Source organism: Takifugu flavidus, chromosome 6, assembly GCF_003711565.1.
Source record: "Takifugu flavidus isolate HTHZ2018 chromosome 6, ASM371156v2, whole genome shotgun sequence".
NCBI classification, from domain to species: Eukaryota; Metazoa; Chordata; class Actinopteri; order Tetraodontiformes; family Tetraodontidae; genus Takifugu; species Takifugu flavidus.
The window spans coordinates 12,418,834-12,441,421 of record NC_079525.1 but is presented as its reverse complement, the minus strand read 5'-3'; the positions used below and the strand labels follow the sequence as shown (position 1 = coordinate 12,441,421).

General features: G+C 44.0%; 4 protein-coding genes across 9 annotated transcripts; 3 read left to right on the top strand and 1 right to left on the bottom strand.

Annotated features, from left to right (window-relative positions):
- Positions 1-142: 142 nt before the first annotated feature.
- On the top strand, positions 143-6,882 carry pi4k2a (phosphatidylinositol 4-kinase type 2 alpha). 2 transcript variants are annotated; one of them, XM_057036570.1, is made up of 10 exons: positions 143-636; positions 1,655-1,855; positions 1,970-2,101; positions 2,315-2,468; positions 2,541-2,602; positions 2,679-2,778; positions 3,701-3,834; positions 3,933-3,992; positions 4,409-6,624; positions 6,720-6,882. In XM_057036570.1, the coding sequence occupies exons 1-9, from the start codon at positions 298-300 to the stop codon at positions 4,568-4,570; spliced, it is 1,344 nt and encodes a 447-aa protein (XP_056892550.1). In that variant the 5' UTR covers positions 143-297; the 3' UTR covers positions 4,571-6,624; positions 6,720-6,882. The 2 variants fall into 2 exon arrangements, with proteins under 2 accessions (XP_056892550.1, XP_056892549.1); XM_057036569.1 differs by having other exon boundaries at positions 149-636; positions 2,315-2,472; positions 2,545-2,602.
- Positions 6,883-9,038: 2,156 nt separating this feature from the next.
- On the top strand, positions 9,039-14,013 carry zfyve27 (zinc finger, FYVE domain containing 27). 3 transcript variants are annotated; one of them, XM_057036578.1, is made up of 14 exons: positions 9,039-9,353; positions 9,943-10,176; positions 10,252-10,322; positions 10,416-10,602; positions 10,833-10,928; positions 11,038-11,150; positions 11,250-11,368; positions 11,444-11,515; positions 11,720-11,740; positions 11,875-11,895; positions 12,245-12,386; positions 12,469-12,515; positions 12,600-12,681; positions 12,768-14,013. In XM_057036578.1, exons 2-14 carry the CDS (start codon positions 9,962-9,964, stop codon positions 12,836-12,838), a joined length of 1,257 nt encoding a protein of 418 aa, XP_056892558.1. In that variant the 5' UTR covers positions 9,039-9,353; positions 9,943-9,961; the 3' UTR covers positions 12,839-14,013. The 3 variants fall into 3 exon arrangements, with proteins under 3 accessions (XP_056892558.1, XP_056892559.1, XP_056892560.1); XM_057036580.1 differs by lacking the exon at positions 9,039-9,353 and having other exon boundaries at positions 10,035-10,176; positions 10,478-10,602; XM_057036579.1 differs by lacking the exons at positions 11,720-11,740; positions 11,875-11,895.
- Positions 14,014-14,156: 143 nt separating this feature from the next.
- golga7ba (golgin A7 family, member Ba) lies at positions 14,157-17,918 on the top strand. The gene is made up of 5 exons (XM_057036592.1): positions 14,157-14,315; positions 15,317-15,442; positions 15,615-15,767; positions 15,848-15,949; positions 16,040-17,918. The coding sequence occupies exons 1-5, from the start codon at positions 14,271-14,273 to the stop codon at positions 16,121-16,123; spliced, it is 510 nt and encodes a 169-aa protein (XP_056892572.1). The 5' UTR covers positions 14,157-14,270; the 3' UTR covers positions 16,124-17,918.
- A 444-nt stretch (positions 17,919-18,362) lies between these two features.
- crtac1a (cartilage acidic protein 1a) lies at positions 18,363-22,509 on the bottom strand. Of its 3 annotated transcripts, none has more exons than XM_057036567.1 (14): positions 22,355-22,509; positions 21,777-21,982; positions 21,507-21,703; positions 21,278-21,414; positions 21,050-21,206; positions 20,841-20,975; positions 20,481-20,617; positions 20,272-20,408; positions 20,110-20,192; positions 19,903-20,003; positions 19,645-19,813; positions 19,396-19,541; positions 19,232-19,271; positions 18,363-19,132 (listed from the first exon to the last, which is right to left on the bottom strand). In XM_057036567.1, the coding sequence occupies exons 2-14, from the start codon at positions 21,971-21,973 to the stop codon at positions 19,125-19,127; spliced, it is 1,644 nt and encodes a 547-aa protein (XP_056892547.1). In that variant the 5' UTR covers positions 21,974-21,982; positions 22,355-22,509; the 3' UTR covers positions 18,363-19,124. The 3 variants fall into 3 exon arrangements, with proteins under 3 accessions (XP_056892547.1, XP_056892545.1, XP_056892546.1); XM_057036565.1 differs by having other exon boundaries at positions 18,363-18,760; XM_057036566.1 differs by lacking the exon at positions 22,355-22,509 and adding an exon at positions 22,159-22,290 and having other exon boundaries at positions 18,363-18,760.
- Positions 22,510-22,588: the final 79 nt, after the last annotated feature.

Sequence of the window (22,588 nt, the reverse complement as noted above, 5' to 3'; positions counted from 1 at the left end):
TCTCGAGGTTTTTGTGCGCTCATTGATTTGTTAAACCACGGTGTTTTCTGTGGGCGGAAGGATACCTTCCAATCAACGTCAGGAGCTGCTCTGTTGACAGGACTAGATGAACGCTCATTGGTTAAAAAGGCGAACATTCAACAGGTCCCGCCTCTATCCGGAAGCTGACAGTCATGTGACTGCTTTCCTATTTTTTTTTTAACTTCAGCTTCCTAGTACTAGCTAACACTACAGTGCTTTTGCTGTTTACTTCACCATTGTCTTTTCTTTGTAAATTTCTAGTCTTCGTCCGGAATAATGGACGAGACGAGTCCGCTTGTTTCGCCGCTTAGAGACTCTGGTGATTTCAACTATTGTCCCACAGAGCCCCCCAGTCCCCGGGGTGCTTTTGGGGGTACACCGGGGTCTGTGGTTCGCATCCCGGCGGGCAGTCCTGGACGCAGTCGAGAGAGACAGCCGCTTCTGGACCGAGATCGTGGCTCTTCACAGAGGGAACCGCACAGGAACGAGTTCCCGGAGGATCCCGAGTTCAGAGAGATCATCCGAAAGGCCGAGCGAGCCATAGAAGAAGGGATCTACCCAGAGAGAATCTACCAAGGATCCAGTGGAAGCTATTTTGTCAAAGATTCTCAGGGGGTAAGAGGAAACTTTCATTTACCACCTGCACACACGGGCCATTTAGGTATCTAGAATATTACACGAAGAAGAGATTTCAGTATTTGTTTTAAACTATAATTGGCTCTCGCAAAGGCCTTTAAAGAGTATGTGATGACTTGACACAATTTGTTTCAAAATATCTACCACCAACAGTTAGGAGGATGTATAACTTCTTCTTTTGGTCTTTGGCCTTTGTTCTTTGGTCAATTGGCAGCAAGGTCTCTGAACAAAGAGGGGAATTGATCGCAAAAGTAAGGTTAAGCCTGGTGTTTTAGGTAGCGATGTTGGCATTCCAAGTGCACATGGTTGAGAAAAGTGTAAAAACTTTGGTCAGGCATTACAAATTCTCAGGAACATCTTCCATCTGCTGCACTAACTTTAGTCCCAAAGAGGGACTGAACCCTATGGAACTTCTGCCTACATTCTTAGAAATTACACAATTAGTTTCTTGGTTATCGGACTAGAAGGACCAATAGTTTAACATGCCAATTTCTTCTCTCATTAGAGGCTTATGAAACTGAAACTTTGTAAGCACTGTGTGTGTGTGTGTGTGTGTGTGTGTGTGTGTGTGTGTGTGTGTGTGTGTGTGGAGGGGGGTAGTATTGGTCCAATCACTTACTCCCATTACACCCTCTCTCACACCTCTTCAGCTTCTTTAGTGAGTCACCAATGTGCTTAGTGGTCATGTGTTTGCTCTGGACGGGCATGTCATTCTTTTTGATAACCAAATTTCACATTTTGATCACGTTGTGTGTCCGTATGTGCAGTACTACAGTTACTGCCGTGGTTTTCAGGGTACGACTTAAATACGACACAAGACCTTAATGGTATCAATATCAAACCTCCGTGCCTTTAGGCTGTGAAGACAGTTTTCAATTTTCAAAGGCGGCTTTGATTCATGGATATTAACTGAGGTTTCTTCCAGCTTTGTCTCTCCTCTGCTTGCTTCTTCTTGAATCCTATCCTCTTTAATGTCTCTCGCTCTTTCTCTCCACAGAAAATTATAGGGGTCTTTAAACCTAAGAATGAGGAACCATATGGTCAGTTGAACCCCAAGTGGACAAAGTGGCTGCAGAAACTCTGTTGTCCCTGTTGCTTTGGCCGTGACTGTTTGGTACTCAACCAGGGTTACCTCTCGGAAGCTGGGGCCAGTCTGGTTGATCAAAAATTAGAACTCAACATAGTACCTAAGACCAAGGTCCAGACACACACTCTATCTCCACATTTTAAATACATTTACATTATTGCCTGAAGACCATGTTTGCTGAAGCAAAATTGGAAGAAGTTTCCATTCCTTTATATCTATGCATAGGTGGTGTACCTGGCAAGTGAAACATTCAACTACAGTGCGATCGACAGGGTAAAGTCTCGTGGAAAGAGGCTAGCTCTGGAGAAGGTACCTAAGGTGGGCCAAAGATTCCACAGGATTGGGCTGCCACCAAAGGTAATGGCTTTGAGTAGTTGTAACATTCAGTTTGATTTATTCTATAATTAGTCACTTTTACTTAGATATAATAGAAAAGGACATATGTATTAACATTAGGGGCGTCATGATGTATAACCACTGTCACAATAGTTCATGTCATGTATGATATTGGAGAGAAAATATGTCATCCAGTGTCTAAGAAAATGTTTTTTTGCATTGCTGTCCATCCAGGTTGGGTCTTTCCAGCTGTTTGTTGATGGATACAAGGATGCAGATTTCTGGCTCCGGAGGTTTGAAGCTGAGCCGCTGCCTGAAAACACTAACCGTCAACTCCAGTTGCAGTTTGAGCGGCTCGTGGTGCTGGACTACATCATCAGAAACACTGGCATGTTCTCTTTCTGCCCATCAAAAATGAATTTTGCTTTCCTGAATGATTTTTCTAAAATGATTTCTGTAGACAGGGGAAACGACAACTGGTTGCTGAAGTATGACTGTCCGATGGATTCTGCTACAAATCGGGTGAGGGTTCGCACAGGCCTTGTAAAATGCTCGTCTTTATTTGCCTTACTGAATTCCATTATCCTCACCTCTGTAGGACACAGACTGGGTGCTGGTGAAGAATCCCATCATCAAACTGGCAGCAATAGACAATGGTCTGGCATTCCCTCTAAAACATCCGGACTCCTGGAGAGCCTGTAAGCCAAAACACTTGAGTTGATTTTCCACTAAGTGGTTTGGTTCTGTTCATGATAACTATGTATTAGAGTGGTATGCCGTGATCTGACTTGGTCTTCCGGTGGGGGATGTGTACGCCGGATGGCAACAGAAGCTGAGTGACATCATAGCTGTACAGGAAATGAAGGCTGGCAACACTGATTTTCAAATATTAACCGAGTTAATAAAATGAGTGAATATTTTAGTCCCCTGAAGCACCCACTAGCCTGAAACCCCCATAAACCTGCATGCGGAGCGACATTTTCACATTGGAGAGGGATACACGATGTCACAGAAGGTCGTCAGCATTATTAAAGATAATTTCAGGAGAAAAACAAACCGGAAGGACAATCGGCGAGCTGGCCCTCCTGATGCGTATCTTGTAGTGAAAAACCAAGAGAAGATAAAGAATGTGGGTGAAACGCTATCTGAACGGGCGGCTATAAGGTAGCTTTTGCTGTCAAAGTAGGTAGCACTCGCCTGGTGATGCTTTCCGGTTCATTGGCTTTTGGGGGTTTCATCCCTGGAGGTGCCTCCAACATTCAGGGGTACATAAATATGCTTGATGATGTCACACGATTTAAAAAAAACAAAGAGATATTTGTAACAAGCCACAGAACTTGCCACAATCACTGAAGCTGGATTGGGCAGATTGAGTTGATGATGTTGGTACCTCATTGGACAGGTTATTAACAAGAGTTGGGGCGCAGATCAGTGTTTCCGTTTTAACTCCACTGAACCGAACCACTTGGTGAAAATGCAGCCAAACGGGTTTTAATGAATCACTGCACCCCTTTTTCTGATTACACTGAATGCTTATTTGAGCCTGGAAGAATTTGGTGAGTCATTTTATCACCTTACTGGCTATTTACAAATGAATATCTTTTGCTGTTCAAACCCCAGATCCATTTTACTGGGCATGGCTTCCCCAGGCCAAAGTCTGTTTCTCCCAGGAAATCCGAGAGTTGGTCTTACCTAAACTCTGCGACCCAAATTTCATCAAGGACCTGGAAGAGGACTTGTATGAACTATTCAAGGTACTGTGACCCAGGCTGTTGAAACCAGAGGATAAGATGCAGAGTAGGTGACTGTTATGTTTGGCTCTGAACATTTTTACACGCTCCATGTCTCACAGAAAGACCCTGGGTTTGACCGAGGGCAGTTTTACAAACAAGCAGCCGTAATGAGGGGCCAGGTGAGTTTTCTTTTTCTTTCTCTGAAAATCAAACTGAAGCTGATTGCTGTTGTGATTTAAAGACATGAACCAATTTAACCTTGAACAATTCCTCCTTTTTTTCCTAAATATTTGGATATTTGTCATATTGATGCAGAATCAAGCCTTCACAGGTGTAATAGATTCAACAAAAAGACATTTAAAAGCAGCACGGTTAATCCAAAATGCTAATAAAAGCGATAACTAAAGACAATAAAACACTAGAGCAATTCAGAATCCATTTTAAACAATGAAAAATGACATTTTGGCAAAAACATTTTGGTAAAAAATTGCTGACAATGGCATCACCAGTATGATAGATTTGGTATTGTGGACTTTTGGTTGTAACAATGACTACATGTGTGTCTAATATCTAATATCTTTTCTGTTTTTCTTAGATCCTGAACTTGTGCCAAGCCCTGAAGGATGCTAAAACACCTTTACAGTTGGTCCAGATGCCCCCGGTAATTGTTGAAACAGCCAGAGCACCTCAGAGAGCCAACAGTGAGTCCTACACACAGAGTTTCCAGAGTAGAAGACCTTTTTTCACCTGGTGGTAGGAGGAAACCTCAGAGTAGAGGTGGACAAGCAGGAAATGGGGCACAGAAGCAGTGATGGAGGATGGGGTAGGAAAGGATGCCCAGCGAGTGACGCCCACCTTTCCCTCCGGTGCTTGTGGATACTTTGCTTGCTGAAAAATATAAAACAACGATTAGATGCAAATAGGAAGTTTTGCAACATACAGTAGCTTCCTGTTTCTGCAGCTGTGCCTTTTTGGGACATAAATGAAGAATCGACACCACGCAAGAGAGAATCCTTTCAAAAGGTCTTTACCGATGAACTATTGTTCGCTCACACATATGCATGCCAGTCTGAGTAGCCAAAGGATGGAGAGTGCTGCATTCCAATGTATTTTTTTTCATTGTCTTCATGTTCCCTGCTGCCTTTCAATGTTTCCCTCCCATCCACTTACAATACAAACGCGTGGGAAACCGATGGTGTCACTGCGGAAGCTCTGTGGTCGCTGTGGTAAGGGTGAACTGGTTTCACAGTCAGGATTGTTAGATTATGATCCAAGTTAACATGGAATTTGTTTTGTTCTTTTAAGCAGAGGCATCATTGTGTAAAATGGCTAATGGACACAAGCTTGTGGCTGAGTTGTCCTATTCTACTAAAAAACAAAAGCGAAAGAGACGATGGTTGTTTGAAGCCCTCGGTGTCTGGCCTCTGCTGATGTTTGCATTTTGGCCCCAGTAAACTAAGTAACTCCCTGCTGAACTGACATGAAATGTACTGAGAAAATGCACTGTATAATTTGTAATATGTAATTATAGATTCTGATTAAAAATGGTCCGTTAATATAGCTGAATGGCGTTTGTGACTATAATCGAGTCTGCATTCCTGCATTCACACGCCCAGAAGTGGCAGTCAATCAACACCAGAGCAGAAATAAACAGAAATAAACAGGGCTGATGGCATCTTCACAACATTATTTAGTCATTCCTGAGTCAGAAATGGCTCCATGTGATTAAAGCTCTTCTGCTGTTTAACAGATTTCAAGTTCTATGAATATCTGCTGGGCACATGAATCTTACTTCCTGTTGTCTGAAATGTTACTAGTGTCTCATGATAAATACCTTAAGTATCCTCATATGGATAAATTTGTGAAAATGAAATTGAAAAGGCACGTCCAGCTCCCACTGACCCACAGGAAATAGGAACAGTCAGGATTAAAGAAAAGAATGGAAATCAAACAATCTTAGTCTCTGTCAGAAAGATGAGGGAAATGAGCTTTACTTTTCAACTTTTATGAGCTACACAAATGTTTTTTAAACAGACAAACATTCGGTGTGTGGAGCTTCACTCGGATCAAATCAAATCTTACTGAAGAATGTGTGGGTGTGTGTTGTGTAAACTAGGGAGAGGGTGACAGCCTTGTAAAGTCATGCTAAGATTGTTAAGCACATGACAAATATCTTACAGCATTTTAGAGTCTGGGCTCAAGTTTTAGAAGACTCTACACATTTGAGAGTTCCACTAAACCCTGAATATTCTTCTTGTTCCATAACTGAGCAATGAGTTGGCAGGAAGTTTCACTCCTTTTTGTCTCTTCAAGCATTTTCTTTACATGAAGTTGAGCTTTTTGTCACAGTCCCGTGATATCTGAATGCTTTCAGCCATGTCGGATTCCTGTGTCCCTCTGCCCTGAAGCCTGCTTAATTTCTGCCTCCTGACTCCCACCCAGCCCTCGCCCACCCCCTCCTTCCTCCACATCTGAAGTCTTAACCTCCGTGTCCTAAAAAGCCTGTGGAGCTTTTGAACTAATTATTGCCTAACTCTAAATGATGAAACCGATCCCCGAACGTCAATTAATCCTAACAATTACCCGGTGTGTGACCGCGCATGCGCCCTTAAACGTGCTCGCTCTGGTTCCGCCTGATTTTCGTTTTTCAAAAAAGGTTTGAGAATTTGTTCCGCACTAACCAACATGTGCGGGCTTTTTAATGGCTTTTGGAGAGTTCGGCGAAGTCTGGCTCCAAAAATAAGGGTGATGATTGAACAAAGAGCAGGTTACATCCAAGGTAAACCACCTAAAGATCGCGTTGGTCCGGTGGTAAGTTGAATTTAAGAACTGTGCATCGGTTTAACTTTAAAAGTATTGGCTGAAAAAGTTTCCTATTAATGAATACAATGCAACACATCCAACAGCAAACCGCGCTGGTGCTGACTGTGTTGACTGTGGCGATTCTCGGACCCTCCGGTTGGATCCTGGCCCACTTGGACCATTATAAAAGCCGTGGCTGATGCAGCTGAGACAGTTTGATCAAATGTTAAAATAAACCTTTTTCTAATAAACCTCAATTCCACCCTATTTATGCCTTAGGGTTTTTTTTGTTTGTTTTTTAAGTGGCTGGTGCAGTTCCGATACACGCCAGCAGGTGTCAGGAGCGCTCAGCGGAGATGGAACCACCACTTCCTTCATGAATAACTTCTTGTGACTTGGGCAGCATTTGTTATCGGTCTTTTAGGGCACCATGGAGCCGCAGCTGACTGGGAATGGAAACCAGACACCAGCATTGTCACTGCAAAAGCACCCGATTGTGCCTTTGCACATTGAGCTAAAGGGATGTCAGAGGAAAGAGGAGACTGAATGTTTAGACTCAAATGGGAAGACTGTTGGCAGTTTCCTCAATGCTGGAGAGGTGGAAACTAGAAATGGTTGATAATACAAGGCAAAAGTCAGTCCATCGTCCCACCTTGGACTGAAACATGGTAAGAAAATGTCAGTCCTTATAGCAGAAACACAGAACTGGAAAGATCTGGTTCGTCCTAAATTGAAATTACATGGAAAAGTACAATAAAATACCGAAAGCAGCTCAGCCAGTGTTTAAAAATTGTCAATGATTTTCACGCAGCTCTTACTCTAAATGCAGCTCCTCCTTTCCCACCACCCACAGATTTCCCTCTCCAACCTTCCTAAGATCTTCCAGCAGGCTCCGGAACAAGCGTTAGTCCCAAAACCACTTCAGCCAGTCCATGTGCTACTAAGTTCCATCAGCTGTCACACAATAAATACTGCAGCAGCATTAATGGACATGTTCAGGGGCTGTGCAATTAAATATGCATTAAAGTTTGACTTGCTCAGAAACATTTTAGTTGCAAGAGTGAATGAATATGTGTTCCAATTGGGGGAGTCCATATTGATTTTGTGAACTTCAAATAAAGTTTTAGTAGGATAAACTGTTCTTTGTGTTGATACGCACCCATCCAGCCCTCATGGTATCTCCTCTCTGAACATGTAACTTTTTCTGAGACATGATAGCAATGCTAAAGGACTAGCAATGCTGGATTATTTCTGCAACCTCCTATGCTGCATGCACCACCAGTCTACCCTGCAAAGATGGAGAATGCATCAAGTTCCATCTCTGTGTGGAGTTCAAATTTAGATGCCATTTGTGACTAGAAAGTGCAGCAACACTTCAACATATTTAGAGAGGAGCAAATCACATCTACATGAAAGATATGAGGGTAGTGAAATGTGTGTTGTGTATTTTTTCCTCAGCTTAAAGTACCTGATTTGTTTGCAGGGCCCTGGCCTTGAAGGACCTCAGTGAGTCTGCTCTTTTTAAAACACCAAAGTGAAGCATCCGAGACGCCAATAGAACTGCGACCAGGGGAGGAAGGGACATATTTGGGGGAAACTTCATAATTTTTGACACCAATAGAAAAGGTTTGTGTTGAAATTATGCCAAAGTAATCCACCAATAAAAACAAATGGAAGTTACTAGTGTAAAAGAGGTGTGAAGGATGGACCTCACGTCCATATTTTACAGTATAAGACAGACACAAGCACTGATTTTTCAGCACTTCCTTGGTGCTCCCTTGGGATTGCTCCTGTTTTTTCCTCTGTTGTGCCATTGCTGTTTTTGGGGAATAAGAATTTTGGACTTGACTCTTCTGAACTCCTGTGCTCACTTGGACTCAGGGCGTAGTTCTTATCACAGAGACAGAGAAAGCTCCATGTCATTGTATATGAAAATTTTAAATGTATTACTCTTACTAATATCCAAGCTAAAGTTTTATAGAAATACAGAATAAGATTCAAGATACACACTTTAAATTGGAATACTGATTGTGTGATTTCATTATGACAATGATTGCATATTAGACATTGTTTTGAGAACTTATTTCCATGGTATGGTGATTATACCATTTAAAAACTCTGACTGGTACAGACTCGTGCTAATTACTTTCAACTTAATGCTTTTAAATTTCCAAGCGAAAAAAAGCTTAATTGGAGAATTTCATGTGGGCCAAGTCGTTTAAAAATATTTTCATCTATTTCCTCAAATTGTTTTCATTTCTCTCTATATAATAGTAATAACAGTAATTATTTCTGTCAATATCTTTTAAGCTGTAGTAAATTTTAGTTGAATCAGACGGACTTCTTTGTGGTCGATCATCGACTCTGTGATCGATTATATTGGACACGAACCGTCTTGGGTGATCCTATTTTCTGTGATCAACTAGTCAGCCTAGCTTAAAGGAGGAAGCGGACGTTACTCCTCAATGCTAACAAAGATCGCCGGGACTAGCATCAATCCTCTAGCCTCAACGACCTCGCCTGCTCTGTATTTTGGTTCAGGCCTTGAAAAATAGTGTCACCGTGTGATTTTCCTGCTGGTGTTGGAGGGCAGGCCGCTGACATGTTGGCCGGGCCGGGAGAACATGGAGGCTCTTCTTTCCTCCGGGCAGAAGGTGTCGGTGGGACTCGCTAGTTACGCCTGAGCTTCACGCTGTTGCTGCTTCACAAGTTGCCTGTTGTTCGTCACTCACTTTGAGGTACTTCATCGCCTTCTTTTGTGTACCCGGACGGCTCCTAAATGTGTTGCTGTGTTCTCAGGAAACACAGTTAACTTCCGTGTTTACAACATCTGACAGGCCAAATGCTGCGTGGCGACCCTCCGACCTGCTGAATACTTCGATTTGGTGGCTCATTGTAACTGAAGAACATCTGAAATAAGTTGATTGTTTTAACAGCAAAGTTCTCCGCGGACACATGAATAAAAAGATAAAACAGAAATGCATACCATTATATGTTCAACACAAGTTACACCACCGTTCTTAGTTTTATCATAATTGCACTGCCTGATTTTATTTATTTAAATTTTATTTTTCAATGCTCTTATATGTTTTTTTCCCTCACTTTTTCAATTTGATGTCCTTTGGTGTTTTAAAATATGCCTTTTGATTAAAATTGATTATTATGGTTGTAAAGTTAAGCTCAGTACTAGAAAAGTGGTAAGTTTATGTGGCGTCATTCAAAAAAGCTATGTCTAATTACTGAACATGTGTGATTATTAACTTGAAGGAATACAATCATCCATGTAAATAAAATGCAGATGTAAATTTAGTTTTTCTGTTTTTACAGAAGAACGACATTGCACAATATGGCCCAGGACTCCTCACAGCTGGCAGGAGACGGCGGAGAGCTGGTGCACACACTATCAAAAGAAAACCTTGGGTCTCCAGATGCTTCTGAATTGGGAAGTCCGCGATGCACACAGCACTTTGACCTTTTCAACATGGTCCTGTCCTATAAGAGAATGGTTCTTTTTCTGGAGCCACTTTTAGACGCCGTGGAGCTAACGCGCTTCCTGCTTGGGTGTGTACTTGGGTTATCTGAATGCTCATCATGTGTTGGGAATTCCATTTATATCATCACTGCTTATCATTTTAGTTGGAAGATGCCGGTCTGCTCTCTCCTTGTTTGTGTGTTCTTTAATGTCTTCTTCTGCACAATTGATAAGGGTGAGTGTACTCATTATTGCCTGTACATCCATTGTATGCTGTTTTAAAGGAACATTTCTTTGCCTTTTAACTATTGCTCTCTGTGTCTGTCAGTGGGTTGGTTCACAGTGAGTGTGGTATTGCTGTCAATACCTGCTGCCTTGGGTTACCTGCAGGACAGGTGTGGAGGCAGGGCCTCTGAAGCTGAGCTCCAGAAGAGGCATTACCACGTTGTACATCGCAGAGACCTGCAGACTATTCATCTCACCAAACAAGATGCCATGCTCGAAGTTAAAGACCTGTATAAATGGCTTATAATTACTCTTAAAACTTATTTTATTGAGTGTTGTACACCTAACACAGTTGTTTAGAGCACAACCATGTGAAGCTAAGATGATGCGCTTGTTTGTTGTGATCTAGATCACTTTTAATAATGTGCAACACAGTTTTATTATGTTAAACAGTAAACCTGGAACATATTTACTTGTGTCATACATGTTTTTGAGTGCTTTTGTTTCCTGTCATCGCCAGGTTGAAGCATCTGGATGATATGCTGTCCTCTGCATGCCTGTCTGCAGAAGCTGTTTATAAGGTCCTCTACTGGGATGATCACGTCAAGTCATCAAGGTCTGTGTCTCGTCTGCCTCTATAAAGACACGCACACACTCATGTACACACACAACAACTGAAAGAAAAGTTTTAACTGTAGTTCAGGACTTGCAGTATTTTGCTACAGGTTCTTTGGAGGGATGCTGTTATTGGTCTGCCTGCTTTATGTTGCTCCTGTGGGCTGGGTGCTTGCTGGACTCAACAGCACCATGTTCTTGTGGAACAGAGACTTTTGCAGAGGTTAGAACGTCCTCCTCGAAGAGGCATTGGCTTAGACCTTAGGATTGTTTAGGAAATCGGTAAAACTAAAGAATGGTTTTACTTCACGTGCGCCTTCAGTCTTAATGGACCTTCGAAAAATATTCCACGTGGGTCCGTCCCAATCTTCAGAGACTGTGTGTGAAGAACAGGAGCCAAGCAACTTGTTGGACAGCACCCCCACACCAACAAGTCTGGAGGTGAGAGAATATTGATTAATATTAATTGCGGAAGTATTAAACAGTCCAGACTAACATCGGTCTGTGTGTTGGTAGGACCTTTCTCCTGGCAGTGTGGAGGAAGCAGAGGAGGCGGAGCCTGACGATGAATTCAAAGATGCCATTGAAGTAAGCGTGTCATTAAAATGAATAAACACTTCATCGTCCCTGATTTCAGCCTCTTGAAGCTGTCACCAGCAGTACAAGTTGAACAGCTGAACTGTTCTTTTCTTGTCTCTCACGAGTTTCGCTGCAAGGCTTTTTATTAGCGAGTGAGAAGTAATTCTCTCATTATATGTTCTGCTTCTGTCTCTCTTTCTACCCTGTGCTCAGGAGCATACATTGTCTTTGCTGGTGAGTCCCCCACCTCTCCCCCTGTTTTCAAACAGCCACATCCCTCGCAGCGTAGTTCTTTGTGGCTTTCTTGGTCGAATGATTAGCAGTGTTTTGAGGGTACATTCTTATATGTTGCTCTGCTCCCTGATTAGGAAACTCCTTTGGTTTTAGTGGTGAGTGAATTTTTCCATCTCTTCCTTCATTCCTTCCTTTAAACGCTGGTATCCTCCTGATGATTGTAGTCTTGTAGAACGCTACCATGTCTGGTCCACATGTCGAACATTGTTAGTACTTCTCCTTTGGCCATCATATTTGGTCTGCCCTTGACTGGGATTGGTTGTGTTTGGCAGGTATTCATGCAAACTCCATGTATTTTCCAGGCAATGTGGCACTTATAGTCATGCTAGATTAAATCGTCACATTGAACTTATTTGGTCAAACCCTGCTGCATAGTTTGGATGCGTGTATGCAGAGTATTTTTACCCTCAAAACGCCCGGTCACGAGCCTCCTCCCTCTCTTAGGAGGATGAAGAAGGGCCGCTTGGTGCTCCCGAGTATGACACAGTCTCTGAAAATGGGCTGATCAGCCGCAACGAACCAATACGCAGCAAGGTGTCCAAACTGACCGAGAAACTACGCAAACGCTACCCCACTACCACCACAGGTCAGGATGGTCTGGAATCAGTCTCGGAAATAAGCGGATTTTATTTTGTATTTGAATTGTTTGTTGGTCTCTTTCTCCAAAGGAAACTGTTCTAGCTGCAGCGCCGTGTTCTCGGTGCTGAAGAAAAGGGTGAGGCTTGTTTTTGGTGATATATAAAGGCTGGAACATCAGGTATTTGTTGATTGGTTTTAACAGAATGTCTTTGTGCTGCAGAGAAACTGCAGTAACTGTGGTAACAGCTTCTGCTCTCGATGCTGTTCCTATAAAGTCCTGAGGTCATGCATGGGGGCGACAGGTGAGCATGGAACATTCCACGCCCCTTCTTATGGAAATGATCAGTCTCTATCTAATTTTGTTTTTAATTTCTCTCCTTTTTTGTAGCTCCTGAGGCCCAGAGAGAGACTGTGTTTGTGTGTGCTGCTTGTAATTCCTCTCTCATCAAGCTGCAGTGAGATGCCAGTTCACTGTTCCGACCTGAACCCTGTCGCCGAGTTACTGGGACCCTCGCACAAGCAGTGGTTTTCATGACAAGTGTTTCTTTCTGTCAAGATACTTCCTGTACTAAAGCAAATCCCCCGTGTCGTGTCTTCGCCATCCTTCAGAGCTTTTCATTCTGCTTACAGGACATTTACTGTATTTTGTTGAATATCTCAATCATTAATTGTCAAAAAAGGAACAGAACTAATGGATCATGGAGAGATATGGTAGCTTCAATGGTGAAAGACTTTCACCCCCTTTGCTGAGCGGAGGGAGGTGCAGCGTGGAGGGTAGTGGCGGGCTGGTGGTGCAGGGTTGATTCTACTTGAATGTTGATGTCTTCATCTGTAACTATACTGTAATCCTGAAAAGACGTGCGCATATGAACAAGGCAAAGGCCGGCGGGTCCAGGGTAGCGGTCCGAGCAAAGCCTGATGATGTGAATTATCAATGGAACAAAATGATCAACACTCAACCCGAACATACCGTTTTCCATGTGGCTTTGATCGTCACAGTGTGCACTGGATAACCAAGACTCTTTTATTGTAACCTACAGATGGATTTGCTCTCAGTTTAGCTCCATTCAGTCACATGGTTTGTTTTTGGGGAACGTTTTGACCCAACTTTTGATATGAGCGGCGTTCTGCTGCGCGGCTAGTGGGAAAACGCGAAATCGGGGGTTTGCTTTTCAAATACTGTTCCCACATCGGTGAGAAGCTCTAGATCTGCATCTAATCCGTTTTTACGTTAATGAAGTGATGCTGTTTTAAGCTGTGACTTATTTTTTTCCCCTGTGTTGACACAAATCTTAGAGCTCCTTGAATACTGTACAGTTTCCCCATACTGGAAAAAAAACTTGCTGCACCTGGATCTACATTTTCGGGCTGAACAATCGACTATTATCATCAGAACTTAAAGGAATCATGTATGGAGGCTTTGTTACCCAAAATGTGGTTCTTAAGAGTAAAATAGTTTTATGATACAGACACAGATGATTGTAACTGTCTGCTTTTATTGTATTCATATACATTCTAATATATTTCATTTAAAACCTCAAGAAGCTCGTATTTATTTGGTTTAAAATGTTGGTTTCGTATGTTATTACTTTATTGATGTAACATTGAAATAAAAATTTGCATTGTTCATTTAAGTGTTGCTGTGCTACAGTTTACACCAATAACGTCGAATGATTCCGAATTTCGGTGTAGTGACGCACATTCATTGCGGGAACAATTAGACTTTTCCGTGAGCGTCCAGTCGTCAACTCTTGGGGATTAAAGATGCGGAACGCTGCGGGATGAGGGCAGAAATAAACGCACGCAACCGCTCGAGCTGTTGGCCCCGCCCAGCAGCCAACGCCCCTCCCCCTCAATCTGTCCTCATGTCCCGCTAAAGCGGTTTTCGCGCATGCAGGGTCTCCCAACGGACACGGATGGCAACATGGCGACAGAGGTAAAACTGGCACCTTCTTATTCCTTATGATCTATGATCCTGGCTGGATTTCGCATGGCAGCGTGAGTGGGCAAATCTTCGCTTCGCTGCCGGCCGCGTCCTCTATTAACATGCCGACACTGTCCCCGAGATGAAGTCGTTTTATTGGAGTCATTTATTGGAGCGGCATAAAAATAACTTCAAGTCTTAAATTACGGACGAGAATAGAAGTATAGAGAAACGGGGGGTGTGGACACGCGATTTGAAAGCTTGATTGGGTGAAAGCTGGGCTGTTTTTGTTTGTAGTGGATTCTTAATCCGGTGACAGCTCTCTCTCTCTCTCTCTCTCTCTCTATCACTCACACACACACACACACACACACACACACACACACGCTAGACAACGTTCAGCACCATGGACAGAATCCATTATCCTGATCCTTGCTTTTCCAGTTGCATTTTTATTATGTATGTTTTAATCAAGGCTAAAACCCAGTTTAATGGATTAAAACAATGTACACACTCACGCACACACACACACATGCACGCAGGCGCACCATGATTCATCATCAACATTCGCATGCACACTACAGACGCTAAGAGCTGGCATGGTCTTTTACCAGTCTGCCTCATTTTGTTCCACCAGATCAATCTGTTGCGACATGTGCTGTGTTGTCTCCCAGAGATTCACTCTCTCTCTCTCGCGTGTGTGTGTGTGTGTGTGTGTGTGTGTGTGTGTGTGTGTGTGTGTGTGTGTGTGTGTGTGTGGATGTGTGTGAGAGAGATATTATATCCAAAGCTGGGCTCTGATCCAGTAGACAGCAAGGCAGCAGCATCATGATTGATCTCCTCTTGTCTGTGTATCCTGGAACCTTCTATCTTCACCATTTAACCACTGTTTGCACACATTAGGAGCGAGAGGCTGGGACCAAACTCCCTCCCAGTATCGATTACTGGTGGATAACTGCATGAACATGGGAAATGCTTTATATTTGCCCACATGTCTGTGTGATCCTCCCCAGTTCCACAATCTGCAGGAGTTGAGGCACAGTGCGTCTCTGGCGAACAAAGTGTTCATCCAGAGAGACTACAGCGAAGGGACAACCTGCAGGTTTCAGACCAAGTTCCCCTCTGAACTGGAGAGCAGGGTGAGGGGACATATAAGTTGTATCTGATCCTCAACTTAATTAAGCTCTCCATAACAAAAAAAGATTCACTTCTGGTTAGAGTTCAGCTGTATTTTACCCTTCTCTCTTTGTCTGTTTTCCAAATTTTACATAACAAAAAAGTCCTCTATCCAACCCCCCTCCCTGTCTCCAGATTGAGAAGACTCTTTTTGAGGACACTGTGAAGACACTGAATAACTACTACGCAGAGGCAGAAAAGATAGGAGGCCAGTCCTATCTGGAGGGCTGTCTCGCCTGCACTACGGCGTACCTCATCTTCCTCTGCATGGAGACGCGCTATGAGAAGGTCAGGCTGCCGCCCTTGGTCCTTTACTGGGAAGATGATGGGCCTGAAAGTTCTTAATGGTATTTTTTTTCTTCCACAAGGTATTAAAGAAGATCGCAAAGTACATTCAGGAGCAGAATGAGAAGATCTACGCTCCCAGAGGCCTGCTCATCACAGATCCCATAGAAAGGGGAATGCGTGTTGTATCCTTCTGGATCTGAGGGATCCTGCGTGTTAGCGTTTGTTCCTGTGAGGCTACCAGATCATTGTTCCCTGACACCAACTTTCCCCAGATAGAGATTTCCATTTATGAAGACCGAAGCTCGAGTGGCTCCAGCTCAGGCAGTAGCTCCGTGTCCAGCAGCACCGCTCGGTGATTTCTCCACGCTCCTCCTCGTTCTTCTTCCTGGATAGTCATTAGCTTACCGCACACGATCCGATATTTAGTCCTTAACAAGCTCACAGGAAGGATCCACATACTCTCAACAGAGAGCCTTGTTTTCTCCAGGTGTACTGAGACATGATTGTCCAAGTGGACGTGCATCAAAGCCCACTGATTCTTAGTTTGTGGCATTCTGCATGTGCTCATACACTTGGTAGAACGCAACCGCTAATGTTGTGCAGTCGTACTCTTACCTTCCGTCCCGTCCTGTCCTCTCTGAGCCTGACTCAACCCTGTGGATCATTATGGGGTGAGAAAGACAAGAGGAGAGAGCTCATACCTCAGCCAACACAAGGATCACCAGACAGGAAAATGGTTTGGACTCCTTTGACTTTTTAAACTTTTTGCAGGTACAGTCGGACGTGTAGGTACAGTGTACGTTCACCGGCCACTTTATTAGCTGCTCTTGCTGGTAAAGGTTTGGAAACCCTCTTGCCTTCCTAACTGCCTTTATTCCTCCTGGAGCATCAGGCACTTGGTTTGTCAGCTGCTGATCTACGACGTGACTCTCCCCTTCCACCACATCCCAAAGGTGATCTTTCGGATTGAGATGTGGTGAGTGTGGAGGCCACTGGAGGACAGTGAACTCATTGTCCTGTCCCAGAAACTAGCTTGCTATGATCTAAGCTTTGTGACATGCTGTATTATCCATCGGAAGATGGTCAGCAACACTCCTCATTTAGTCTGCAGCATTTAAACGATGCTCAGTTGGTATGAAGGGGCCCAAAGTCTGCCAAGGAAATATCCCCTGCACCATTATAGGACCACCAGCTTTAAATGTTGGTGCAAGGCAGGATGGATCCATGCTTTCATGTTGTTTACACCCAATTTTGTCCTCCATGGCTGAAAATCCATCATCAGACTCATCAGACCAGAAAATCTTCTATTGCCCCATTTTGGCGAGTCTGTTTGAATTGTAGCCTCGCTTTCCTGTTCTTAGCTGACAGGAGTGACCCTGGGTGGTCTCCTGCTGCTGTGGCCCTTCTCCAGGTGTTCTACAACCCCTGGTTGTAGCCAGCAACTATTTAAGTTACTGTTGCCTTTCTATCATCTCGAACCAGTCTGCCCACTCTCCTCATACATCAGGGCGTTTTGGTCCACAGAACTGCTGCTCACTGGATATTTTCTCATTTTGGAACCATTCTCTGTAAAGCCTAGAGGTGGTTGCGGGTTAAAATCCCAGTAGATCAGCAGTTACTGAAATACTCAGACCAGCAAGTGAAATGGTGTACCTAATAAAATGGCCGGTGAGTGAATATGAGAAGGGCATCTCCCTTACTCAGCTCTTCCTCCTCCTAATACGTATCATAGTTTTAGTAGCAAATCAATTTGTCACAGCGGGGACGTGTAGGTAATGTAGAGGAGCCCCATTTATTATTCATTAGGCGTACAATCATAAATGTGAACAGTCTCCACTTTAAGGAGACCTGCACGTCCTAAATTCTTGTTATGCAATGACATTTAGTAATTCTAAGATTAGAAATAGACAAAGAAGATGTTTTTAAGTCTTCCTGAACCTGTACACATGCAGTGTTTAAGAAAAAGGAAACAAAGCTCTTCCTTGATTACAATCTTCCAAAGAATGACAACTGCCAAAAACGAGCCTATATGAATGTGTCCTGCCTGGGAATATTTAAATTTAACACATTTATACTGCTTGATGGTTTGACACATGGCAATGAGGTCATGTTGGTGTGAGGGGGGTGAATAAATCCTGTTGATCACAGCCACACAGAGCTCATCGTTCTTTGCAAACACCCCTCCGCTCTTATCAAATTTAGCTTCTTTTTTTTTACAGTGGGAAAAGGAATGGCTGATTGTAGCCAAAGGGAACAGCTGTAGGATACAGACGCTTGCAGTATCTGCAAACACGGCACACAGCTGGGTCCCTCTTCAGCAGCTGAGGAAACAGAAACCCCCTCAGGAGGGGATCAGTTCAAAGACTATTCATTTTTCAGATGGGAACTACACGTTTCAGTTTTATTTGATGTCTGTGAGGCATTTACTGAACTGCTACAATGTTATATCACCAGCATCAATAGGAAAAAGAGTCACAAATTGTTCTCAATCATTCTCTCACATACATACCAAAGCAAGAAGGTTGTGGGTTCTAAACCCAGTTATATTAATGTCCTGTGATGGACTGGGTTAAAAAATGAAAAAATAACTTGAGATTTGGGTGAGACCAGGTTTATTGAATTGATAAAACAATAATAATATGAGTCCGCAATCATTTTAGTGAGACAAGCTTTGGTTCAGTTAATGTTTGCATGCATGCGTGACGTAAGATGCGGCGATGCAGCAGCATTAAAGCGTTATATCGATCCCGTTTCTCAGCCACCACATCTGAAGTGGTCAGGGCTCTTGCTGCCTGGCTCTTTGGCCACATATATTCCCAACATGTTCAGAGAAAATGCACCTGGCACGAGGAAAGTATCCTCGCACACATCGCTGATGGCGTCTTAGTGGAATAAAGTTAGGAGCAGCCAGGCAGCCTGTAGTAAAAGTGTCCTAAAGCAGCAGTTTTGGGGCGCAGACACGGAACGGAGGCTGTAAAAGAGCGGAGCCGGAGCTGTGTGAGTGGAGGAGGCGGGAACGAGGAGCCATGATGGAGAACAGGAGAACAAGAGAAGGCCAACATCAGATTTTCTTTTGTAATAACAGACACGGTGGCGTCACTTTGATCAGGCCAAACGTTTTAATGAGTAGCGACGACAAGCACGACATGGTGATCTGAGCAAATTTGTCTGCAGCATTTTCATTTATGGAATCTGTTTTGGTACAAAGGAACAAGCAAAACCTCCCAAGAGCAGGAAAATGAAGGCAGTAAAATAACTGAAACCAAGTTATCAGAAGAACTCAAAGAAGAAAAAAAAAGGCCGTAATCCTGGAGGACATTCTGAACTGTTTCAGTTTGGGTTTTCCTGTGATTTTCCTTACAACCCTGTGGAAACATGCATTATAATAAAACATAATCAAACCAAAACACAACGTATTAGACTGCATGTTTACTTCACAAAATAATTAGAATTAAAAGGTTTACCTGCACACCGGCCAGTCTTCACAGCAAAACCCGTACCACACTGAAATGGGAATAAATTAAGTTATTATGAGCTAAGATTTAATTCTTTCCTGCCAACTTCTTTTAAATGCGCCAAGACTGACAGAGAGAGAGGAGCTGCAGGTCTGGTGTGTTTAGGGACCTACCTGTGTGTCATTGGGCAAGGCAGCCATGTCTCCTCCTCGGGGATAGGTTACTTCCACCACAGAGTTCATTTCACCAGGCTGGAGGGTTCGAGTGTAGAATCGGCCATCTGGCCAATAAACCTCCAGCACCGTCACCTTGTCGTTTCCTGAAGGTCACGGAAAAAAAATCAATTTGTTTGTCTTTGAAGGTTACTTAAAGATTCCAACTTCACAAGAGTCGCACAGAATGGTTTGTAAAGTCAACCACACCTAAACCAAAATGTGCGACTGGCTCCATCTCACACAGGTACCCTGAGCCGCCGTCGATGATGCGCGTGTGAGCGCCGCTCTGATTGGTAAAAACGGTGACCTTGGCTCCCCGGGCGAAGGATCCGAACTGTGTGCGAGGGATCACCCGCAGCCAGTTGTTGGCAGCCCCCTGAGAAGGTGTGAAGGTTTAGCTTGTAATTCCTTACCTCCTTAAATAAGCAGGATTTCAAAATGCTACACAGACACACAAACGCACACCTGGGTGACCTTGAAGACGGAGATAGGCTGCTGGGCGCTCTCTCCATGTGCCAGCAGCAGGTCCAGTCGTCCATCTCCATCAAGGTCGGTCACGGTACCACCTGTTCCGAACAGAACATTTTCACCGCCTCGTACATCAGCTCCACTGGGGAGATTTCCCTCAAAAATGAAGGAAACCAACAAAGGAACAATTTAAAGATGGCCGACCGGTTCCTCGCCCCTGTGGCTCGGCAGCATCGCCAACATTCAGCTCCTCGATCACAGGATCTGCATTTGCCCTCCTGGAAACCCTGAGTTCAGACAATATAGAAGACGATCAGTAAAGCGGATAAATCATCATCCATTATCTGTCCAAAACGATGGAGTTACCTGAAAATTCTGTTCGGAGCGCTTTGTCTGTAGAAAATGTTGTTGAAAAACACCTCCAGCTCCTTGTCATTGTCGAAGTCGGCAGCGATGACTGTGCGGACAGGAGAGGGAGTAGCAAATCCCGCGGTCGCAATGTTCTGAAGGGGAGAACACGCCTTAGGTGTGACCTCATCAAACCCTCTGCAAAGCCACTGCTGCGACGTTCGTACCCGGAATGCCGAGTTGCTGCCCTGCAGGAACAGTCTGTGGGGGCCGTTCCAGTTGCCATAGACGATGTCCGTCCTTCCATCGCCGTTGAAGTCGGCCAGCGCCACTCCTCTGCCATGCTGATTCTGGTCAGCCACACCTTTACATATTACCACAGCTGTGAAACGCTGCTCCACAAAACGGAAAACGGCGGTTTTGTGAATGCATAGTCGAGAAAGGGTCACTGTGATGTTGCTAAGTAGAAAAAGTGGGATAAAAATGGTGTCGTTCTCAAGTTAAACGTGCTTATTCAAACCATTTTTTAAGGGAGAGGCTAATAAATGTCACATCGTGGGCTTTCAGGTCGCTTGGTGGATGCTCACCTGCTCGCTGGGCCACATCCGCAAAAGTCCCGTCTCCGTTATTCTTGAACAAGAAGTTTTTCCCATTCTCGTTATCGCAGAACACGTCAGACCTCCACTGGTTCAGGATCGGTCCAACGACCACGCCACGGCCCCCTGCACGGCGAGCACACGCGGAGTGACTCGTTTGAGCCTCGCACATTTGGCTGCACACATCCAAACCAGTCGACCTGTTAGCTTGTTGACTCCGGCCGTCGCCGCCACATCTGACAGAGCGACGACGCCCCTGGTCACGTCGCTGGCGGCCTCATCCATTTCGAGGAGCACATGGGGGCCGATATTTCCCCTGGCGTAGTTCGCCACGTAGACAGAGTAGCGGCCTGTTCCCTGCAGAGCAAACCAAATGGTGAGAGAAGGCAACAAATGAGGAAATTGAAATGAAATAATCTTTTATCAACCTTTCTATCGACACAAGCAACCGAGCGTCCCGCCATCCTGTTAGCAACGCCACGGGCAATGTTGAGTTCATCGCTCAGAAGGTCTTCAAATTGGCCATTGCGAAACTTGAATAACTTGTCTGAATACGTCGCCTGTCCTGTTTGGTTTTTTTAATCAGCAGGATAAAAGTCTGTGTTACCTGGATTTAACAGGTGAAATCATTTCAAGATAAAATACGGCCGATGTTACCAGAATAGGCATTATTTGTGTTGAGAAAGTAGATCTCTTCACGTCCATCTCCATCCACATCACAGGCAGTCACTCCAATGGCATTCCCTGCGCTGTCTCTCAGGGCAAAAAATGGCGAATTTGGGTCATCAATAGCGATGTTGACTAATCTGTTTAGGGTGTGATTGTACTTCAGCACCAGGTTGGGTCCGTTGTACCTGAGGAAGTGCACACTCTGTACGTTGATGCATTCAGTAACCGTGCGCGGTCATCAGACATTCTCATTCTTACCCTGCCACAACCACCTCCAGGTCACCGTCACCATCAACATCCGTTACAGCCATCCCATAGTTAAGTTGTATGGGATTATGTAAAGCGTCAGTAGGAAGAATTGTTGGTGTGACCACGCGAAACATTGGCTCCGGGTTCTGGGCGAAGGATCGCTGGAACAGCCCAGCCAGCAGGAGACACACACATGAACTCCACATCACAGCAATCTGCAATTCATACGAGCACCTATGAATTATTTACAACCTTCAAGCAAACATAATGCACAGGATATGGGATGTAACATTTGTATTGTGTTACAAATTCTTATGAACTCATAATAGGAATATATGAATATATAAAAATATGTCTTTTTTTGTCCACGTGAAACATTCTTATTACTTACTGTGAAGTGGTTCTTCCTGAAACGGAGAAATAATTGTTTTGCCCCGCAGATTACAATGAACAGAGATAATAATCAATGCTACAGTAAAAAAAAAAAGCGTGTGATGCTCATACGGGAAGCATCATTTGCCGCAATGCATTACAGCACATTAGAGCACAACACAGTATGCCCGCAGGAATAATAAAAGTTGTCTCACCTAATGCATCCGTTTTATTCTTCGCAGAGACGGTAATCTGTCTCACCACTGCACAGCACCTTATATAAAGACTTTTTGTAGTTTACGAAACACCTTGTATAACTGTTGAGATTCAGCCAATCACAGAGCAGCTCCGAGAGGCCGCTGCAGGATGCCGGAACTGCTCCACGGTTCCTGCTCGTCAAACAGGTTCTAATGGTGTTCTTCTATAATTGCTGCAACACAAATATCAAA

Bases quoted from the DNA above. Each gene is read 5' to 3' on its own strand.
- pi4k2a (XM_057036570.1), top strand. From the start codon at position 298: ATGGACGAGACGAGTCCGCTTGTTTCGCCGCTTAGAGACTCTGGTGAT. The intron at 2,102-2,314 runs GTAATGGCTTTG...CTGTCCATCCAG, and splicing joins GGATTGGGCTGCCACCAAAG to GTTGGGTCTTTCCAGCTGTT. The intron at 2,603-2,678 runs GTGAGGGTTCGC...TCACCTCTGTAG, and splicing joins TGGATTCTGCTACAAATCGG to GACACAGACTGGGTGCTGGT.
- zfyve27 (XM_057036578.1), top strand. From the start codon at position 9,962: ATGGCCCAGGACTCCTCACAGCTGGCAGGAGACGGCGGAGAGCTGGTG. The intron at 10,603-10,832 runs GTATAAATGGCT...TGTCATCGCCAG, and splicing joins ATGCTCGAAGTTAAAGACCT to GTTGAAGCATCTGGATGATA. The intron at 12,682-12,767 runs GTGAGCATGGAA...CCTTTTTTGTAG, and splicing joins GTCATGCATGGGGGCGACAG to CTCCTGAGGCCCAGAGAGAG.
- golga7ba (XM_057036592.1), top strand. From the start codon at position 14,271: ATGCAGGGTCTCCCAACGGACACGGATGGCAACATGGCGACAGAG. The intron at 14,316-15,316 runs GTAAAACTGGCA...GATCCTCCCCAG, and splicing joins ATGGCAACATGGCGACAGAG to TTCCACAATCTGCAGGAGTT. The intron at 15,443-15,614 runs GTGAGGGGACAT...CCCTGTCTCCAG, and splicing joins CCTCTGAACTGGAGAGCAGG to ATTGAGAAGACTCTTTTTGA.
- crtac1a (XM_057036565.1), bottom strand. From the start codon at position 21,973: ATGTGGAGTTCATGTGTGTGTCTCCTGCTGGCTGGGCTGTTCCAGCGA. The intron at 21,207-21,277 runs GTTGATAAAAGA...TTTGCTCTGCAG, and splicing joins TTGCTTGTGTCGATAGAAAG to GGAACAGGCCGCTACTCTGT. The intron at 20,193-20,271 runs GTAACTCCATCG...GTCTGAACTCAG, and splicing joins GCTCCGAACAGAATTTTCAG to GGTTTCCAGGAGGGCAAATG.